Source organism: Nymphaea colorata, chromosome 10 (genome assembly GCF_008831285.2).
Source record: "Nymphaea colorata isolate Beijing-Zhang1983 chromosome 10, ASM883128v2, whole genome shotgun sequence".
Taxonomy (NCBI): Eukaryota; Viridiplantae; Streptophyta; class Magnoliopsida; order Nymphaeales; family Nymphaeaceae; genus Nymphaea; species Nymphaea colorata.
The window spans coordinates 14,280,136-14,286,972 of NC_045147.1; the positions used below are offsets into that span (position 1 = coordinate 14,280,136).

General features: G+C 40.0%; 1 protein-coding gene across 3 annotated transcripts; it reads right to left on the reverse strand.

The window, feature by feature from the left end:
- Positions 1-277: 277 nt before the first annotated feature.
- LOC116262359 (calcium-transporting ATPase, endoplasmic reticulum-type-like) lies at positions 278-6,254 on the reverse strand. 3 transcript variants are annotated; one of them, XM_031641656.2, is made up of 9 exons: positions 6,020-6,254; positions 3,930-5,307; positions 3,732-3,837; positions 3,467-3,588; positions 2,613-2,891; positions 2,108-2,491; positions 1,640-1,749; positions 1,336-1,564; positions 278-1,149 (listed from the first exon to the last, which is right to left on the reverse strand). In XM_031641656.2, the coding sequence occupies exons 2-9, from the start codon at positions 5,289-5,291 to the stop codon at positions 583-585; spliced, it is 3,159 nt and encodes a 1,052-aa protein (XP_031497516.1). In that variant the 5' UTR covers positions 5,292-5,307; positions 6,020-6,254; the 3' UTR covers positions 278-582. The 3 variants fall into 3 exon arrangements, with proteins under 3 accessions (XP_031497516.1, XP_031497517.1, XP_049936056.1); XM_031641657.2 differs by having other exon boundaries at positions 5,854-6,254; XM_050080099.1 differs by having other exon boundaries at positions 3,930-6,254.
- Positions 6,255-6,837: the final 583 nt, after the last annotated feature.

Sequence of the window (6,837 nt, forward strand, 5' to 3'; positions counted from 1 at the left end):
TCTCCCCATCCTTTTTGAATTTCAAAACTAAAACTTGGAAATTTCAATTCTTAATTTGAACGAAAAGAAGTTTCAAACATTAGTCTGGTGTGGAAATATCGCGTGCGTCTGAACTCAAGTTTGTGTTTGGAGAAGAAGCCAAATTTGGTATTAGAGTCTGTTTACCAATAGTAAGTTTACTAGCTTGAAGATGCTTCCCAAATATTCCATGGACAAAGTCAATTCCAAATTGCTTTGCCGTTTTTCTATCTTTAGGTTTTTATATGTAAACAAAAAATTGACAGTCTTCTAACAAATGACCCACTGTTTGAAATGTTGAGATTACTCGAGTCCCAAAGTCCAGGATACCAGTTACAATTGACATGTAGAACAGGATTAATCCATGGAGAAGGCATAACATGAATTATTTTACAGTTGACATGTAGAACAGGAATAATCCATGGTGAAGGCATAACATGAATTATTTCAGTTACTTCTTTTTCCCCTTGCAATAAACAAATGCAGCATACTTTCTTTCATTTGGAATGAACTTCCTAAAGAATTAAGTGTAAAGAAGAAAACTTGATATCATACTGAAGGGGACTATACAGATTTCTGCTTGCGCTTTATCAGCCTTCTTCTTCTTCTTCGTCCAATAAATTTCAAGACCTCATCAATCGCTAAAACTGGAGCTGAAACCAGGAGGACCAATTTCCACTCGTTAAAGCTCAAAGGCACTATACCAAACACGTCTGTGAGGAATGGCACATATAATATCAGGAAGTGAAGGCCGAAAGACACGGTCATTGCAACCAAAAGCCATGGATTGATCCATGGAGGCATGGTAAATAAGCTGTTCTCTTCTGATAGGGCATTAAGCGAATTGAACATCTCGATGGCCACTAATACAGAGAGTGAGAGAGTCATGGCCTTAACTTTTCCAGTGGTAAAATAATCACAAGGATCAGAAAAGGAGACCATTTTTCCACCAGCAGAGAATGGAGTAGCTGTAAAGTTTGTCCATGAATGGCAGTCCCCCCATGAGTGGAGCTGGGAGAGGGTGACGAGGGTGTGGCCATCCTGAGAAAGATCGATACCCATAAAAGAGCCATGAGTGTACCACAAGATGAAGACCCCCACAGTGGCAATGCCCACATATAAACCAATCACCTGCAACGGAAGATGAAATTTAAAAACCCTCCATCTCCAAACAAATAGAAATAGCAAGCAGGAAATTTAGATGTCAAGCGAGCATGTGATGTCCACACAAAAACGCACACAGTCCACAAATCAGGACAAAAATATAAGTATGAAATGTGAAATACAATTTCCTTAATCTATGGCCAAGAACTTTACCATATATCTGAAAAGAACCCAAGCATTTATAAGTGGATCATCATGCTTGCGAGGTGGCTTTTGCATGATGTCAACATCTTGAGGATTAAAACCCAGTGCTGTCGCAGGAGGGCCATCAGTAACCAGATTGACCCAAAGGAGCTGAACTGGAATCAAACATTCTGGGATGCCCAATGCAGCGGTTAAAAAGATGGATATAACCTCTCCTACATTGGATGATATCATATACCTGCAGTAGATACAATATGAAAATGTTCTGGAAATTCTTAAACGAAGTGATTCAAATAATTAACCATAAAGATACCTGATGAATGCTTTCATGTTATTATAGATAGCACGTCCCTCAGCCACTGCTGAAACAATTGTACTGAAGTTGTCGTCTGCTAAAACCATGTCTGATGCTTCCTTTGCAACCTGGAGGAGTAGAGGGACCCAAATATGAGCAATGACACTATACAACAAAGCAGTCTCCTGACTTTTAGAATGTTCGAAGGGGTGTAAAACTCTTGCAACCAGAGGTATTGAAATAAGATGGTAGAACATAAAAACAAAAAAGGGAAAAAAAAGAAACATAAATGAACTGAAAGCATAAAATTGAACAAACATCAAACCAGGAGATTAACTTGAAAAGTGCAGAAAAGCAAATGTGTACAGTTTAAGCAAACATAGGGCTGAAAATGTTTCAAATCCAGAAAGCAGATTGGACAACAACAGAATGTTTCAAATCCAAAAAGCAGATTGGACAATAACAGACATGAGACGACTTAGTTACCTCTGTTCCAGTAATACCCATGGCAATTCCAATGTCGGCCAGCTTCAAAGCTGGTGCATCATTCACTCCATCACCAGTCATTGCAACAATTTCACCAGCATCTTTCAGCATGCGTACAATATCTTGCTTGTGTTTTGGCTCTGCACGTGAGAAAACGAGTCCACCTGGTCTGGACAGGATATCTCTTTGCTGCCTTGTGGGAAGACTCATGAACTCTTTACCAGTGAAGCTCTTCCCTCTGAATTCTTCCCTACCAGAAAAGAGACTAATTTCCTGGCATATAGCTTCTGCTGTTGATTTATTATCACCTGTGATCACCACGACCTTGATGCCAGCTTTTCTGCAGTCTTCAATTGCTTTATGAACTTCATCACGAGGAGGATCCTGTTACAAAGATCTATTAAATGACAAAGCATCTGATAATTCAATCATCAGGTTCCCAAATCACAAAATTGATGAAATTAATGGAGTTTATAGACTAAGAATCTATAGCACTGCTACTCACTCTCAGTCCAACAACACCAACAAAAACTAGATTGCTCTCAATTGCAGAATAGTTTGCAGGATCAAGCAATTTCTTGTGAGAAGGATGACTTTCTGCATGGTACTCAGCAAACTCTCCCAGGTCATCTTTGAATGCCATTCCTAAGCATCGTAGACCCTTTGAACTCATCTCTAGGAGCTTCAACAGTATTAACTGTCTACATGTCTCATCTAGTGGAACAATTGATTGGTCAGCAAGCTGCACATGAGAACTCCGCTCCAATACATTCTCTACTGCACCCTACAGGAAGAATTTGTATATAAGTCCAACATACACATGCATGTAACAAAAATCATGCTCATTGAAATATGAGCCACATGATGCTTTCAACATCAAATCCTGCCTTCCGTTGGCCCTGCAGCAGCATAATGTTCCATTTCACATAATGTTAATTGACGATGGTCCTAAACCGTGACAAGATCAACCCCACCCAAATCTATAAATTTTTTGCCGCTAAATTTTAGATATACCTGGTAAGTTTGTCTCATGTATCATTTCTTTTATGACGAGCAAAAAAAGACATTATGGCTAAAGACATCATTAGGTGCTGAAGGTGTAGTATCACTGCCGCAATATTTCTCTGCAGTATCAGGACAATAGCACTGATGTCATTTTAAAATATTGTCATAGATCATAGACAAATAAGTCTCTCCAAGACGTAAACTGCTGTCCAGTGGGTACCAGAGTGATTATTGGGCATAAAAGCTCAGTGAAGCTTGGCAGCACCTTTAATATCTGAATTTCCTTTTGACAACACTAGCAATTATAATTTGCATGCCACCAAATAACAGTAAGCATACATAACCAGGGGGTACCTTTACAAGGAGACGGTTGCGACCGGTTGGCTCTCGGACAAGTACACCCATAGACCTTCTAACTCGATCAAATTCTAAACTGGCAATCCTCTTTGATCTTTTATTCCACCACTCACAACAGCCTGAAGAAGAGAAAAGATAAATGTCAGTGCAATGGATGAAAATGCAAAACATAGTGAATGATGCATCTTCAGATGGAAACTGCAGAAAGATGCATGGCATGTCAATCTATTGTATGCCATTCAAATTGCGCAATTCAACTCACCCAACTTAACAGTAGTTCGATCAATGGAATAATCTGCAGCAAGTTGTGCATTTCGAATTCTATTTTTTGCCTTCATGTCAGGAACTCCCATCTTTTCAACCAGAACCTTCAGAAGAGGCAATAATAATATGAACTGTCAGATGTGATACATGTGCAAAAAAAAAAGGGGAGAATAAAATTGTGCAAAGGAAAACGGACCTTCAGTGCTGCTTCAGTAGGCATTCCAGTGGCACGGAATATGTAACCATTGCAGGAAACACCTGAATCATTGCAGACAGCACAAATCTCAGCTAATGCCTGCAAATTACTATCCATGTTATAGTAACTCCAATCAACAATTCCACCATCCTTAGGGTTATATGTCGAGCCCTCAACTTTGAAGGTTCGGGATGTAGTTGTCTTCCCACCCAAACTGAAAAATTCTGAAACAGACATCTGATTTGTGGTAAGTGTTCCAGTCTTATCTGAACAAATAACAGTCGTGCATCCTAAGGTTTCCACGCTGGGAAGCTTACGAACTATAGCATTTTTTTGTGCCATTTTTCTGGTGCCCAGTGCTAAACAAGTGGTAATAACAGCAGGGAGTCCTTCAGGTATGGCAGCAACTGCAAGGGCAACAGCTATCTTAAAATAGTATGTGCACTTCTCAAAGGAAAACTGAAAATTTGTTGGCCATCCATTCACAATCTCATAGCTCAGAAAATATTTGTAGTTGATGACCCACACAAGAAGGCAAATAAAACCAATAGCCACTGTTAGTTTCTCCCCAAATTCATCCAGCTTCCTCTTCAATGGTGTATCAGTTTCCTCTAATGAAGCTTCATGAATTTGAGTCTGTATCTTCCCAATTTCTGTCTGCATGCCTGTGCTGACAACAATGCAAATGCACCTCCCGTTGACAACTGTAGTTCCAGAGAAGATCATGCATTCCTTGGCTTGCAATTCACAGTCATCCCCAAAGAGGGGAGCTGTACTTTTGAGAACAGGCATACACTCTCCTGTAAGGGAGCTTTCCTCCACTCTCAGAGTAGAAGTTTTGAGTTCTGCCACTCTCATATCAGCAGGAGCCTTGTCTCCAACCCTTAATTCAACAATATCACCAGGAACGAGTTCCCTTGCAGGCAAATCTGGAACAAGATAGCCATCCCTAAAGACCTTAGCCTGTTCCGACTGCATATTTTTTAGTGCTTCCAATGCTTTCTCAGCGTTGCTCTCTTGCCATACCCCAACAATTGCATTGAGGATTAGAATCAATAGAATCACAAGGGGTTCAACATAGGCTGTGAACCCTGACTCTCCAGACTCTTCCGCATGGAAGTAAGCCAGTACAAAGGATACCAAAGCTGCCACCAGCAATATCTTCACCAACATGTCATCAAACTGTTCCAAGACCAACCTCCACAATGGTTTTCCACTTTCTTTCTCGAGTTCATTCCAACCATATCTTTCACGCCGTTCCTCCACTTCATAGCTATTCAGGCCCTTGTCCAATCTCACATTGTATTCTTTCAGGCACTGATCCACAGGCCAAGACCACGCTGGGAAAGGCTTCTCTTCCATTGTATCCCGATTCCACCTAAAATAAAATTATAAAGGATCGTTTATACAATAACAAAATAGATATGTTCATGCACACAATTGAACCCGAGGCTGCATGGTCCAATCTAAGAACTGACAAATGCAATCGGTGGACTGACCAAGTATAAAAAAGAGTTTGAACTTTGCCCTCTAGCAGAAGCAGAAAGACAACGTGATAACTACCAGAAACCGACTTACAGAAAATTGAAGAGGCAAGTGATTAGACTCAAAGAAAAAAAGAAAAAGAACCCAAGCAGTAATTATAACAAACACGTCCCGATTCTCACATTGTTCAGGAGAAGAACCAGAAAATTCGCCTACTACTCAACAAGATCAGTACGTTACCGTTCGAAAACTATGTTTCCTCACAAGAAAACAACAAACTCAGTACAATCCACAATAAAACTCGAACCAAATAGAAAGCAGACTTGAAGGACTATGACTAGCCTAAAATTTAGAAAGCAGGAAAAAGAACAACAAGCCCTTGCAAACCCCCACCAAGTAACCAAAACAGAAAACGAAGCGACAAACTCCAGAATCTTACAGAAGCGAAAAGAAAGAAAAGGGAGCTAAGAACCAGAAAAGCGAAAGGGGAGAACTGTTGATTCCCGGGAAAAGAAAAAGCGGGAACAGAAATATGAAAAAGAAGAAACATCGGAACCATCGACGGGAAATCTACTCTTCCAGAATGAACGAAGAAGGAAACCAACTTTGGAGAGAGAGATCAAAGCCAGCCAGGATTGTCAGTGGCAAAAAATTCCGGAATCTTTGCCTCGATGCCTTTGGCGCTTCTCGTGACGACAAAGTAAGAACGGGGAAGTTAATGCATTAATATCGACACCACTGCCTTGCACTCCTCTCTCTCTCTGTCTATCTCTCTATGCGCCTCTCTTTCCCTCCCCACGGGGGCTTCCGCGCTGCTTCCTCGACTTTATTCCTGCGATGTGCCAACTTTTATATGAATTTTTTCTTATACAGTTTACATTCCCTCCCTCCAGCCATCATTTCTGTTTCTTTATACCACTTGAGTTTTCTCCATGTAAGCATTAAGATCTTGAAAAGCTAAGACATTCAAATCAACTTTTTTTTTTCATGTTGGTAGTCACATTTTGTGCTGTAGTTCTTATTTTTAGTGACGATTTAGACTTGCGAATTCGAGAAAAGAAGATTTTACACATTTTTCTTCCTTTTCCTTGTGAGGAACACCATCCCGTAGGTTTCCAACACGCTTTGTTTGTCCCAATAATAAAAGCAAGCGATAGAATTCTTATCTTTCAAATGAGTCAACAAGTAAATTCTAAAAGAAGGAAATAAGCCTTCAGTTTTTCATTTCATTAAGAACAATAATTTTACGGAAGAAAATAAAAAAGGTGCTTTACTAAAAAAGTTACTAACATTGCAAACAAGTCAAAACCTGAACTTCCTTATTTGAAAATCTCAGTAGCATAAGACCTGTGTCGAGAAAGTCCAGAAATTGGTTGGCGTCTATGAGCAATCTCAAGCAACTTACAAGTGTCGCGTCAGGAAA

Bases quoted from the DNA above. Each gene is read 5' to 3' on its own strand.
- LOC116262359 (XM_031641656.2), bottom strand. From the start codon at position 5,291: ATGGAAGAGAAGCCTTTCCCAGCGTGGTCTTGGCCTGTGGATCAGTGC. The intron at 3,838-3,929 runs GTCCGTTTTCCT...CCTCTTCTGAAG, and splicing joins CTACTGAAGCAGCACTGAAG to GTTCTGGTTGAAAAGATGGG. The intron at 1,150-1,335 runs GTAAAGTTCTTG...CTTCCGTTGCAG, and splicing joins GGGTTCTTTTCAGATATATG to GTGATTGGTTTATATGTGGG.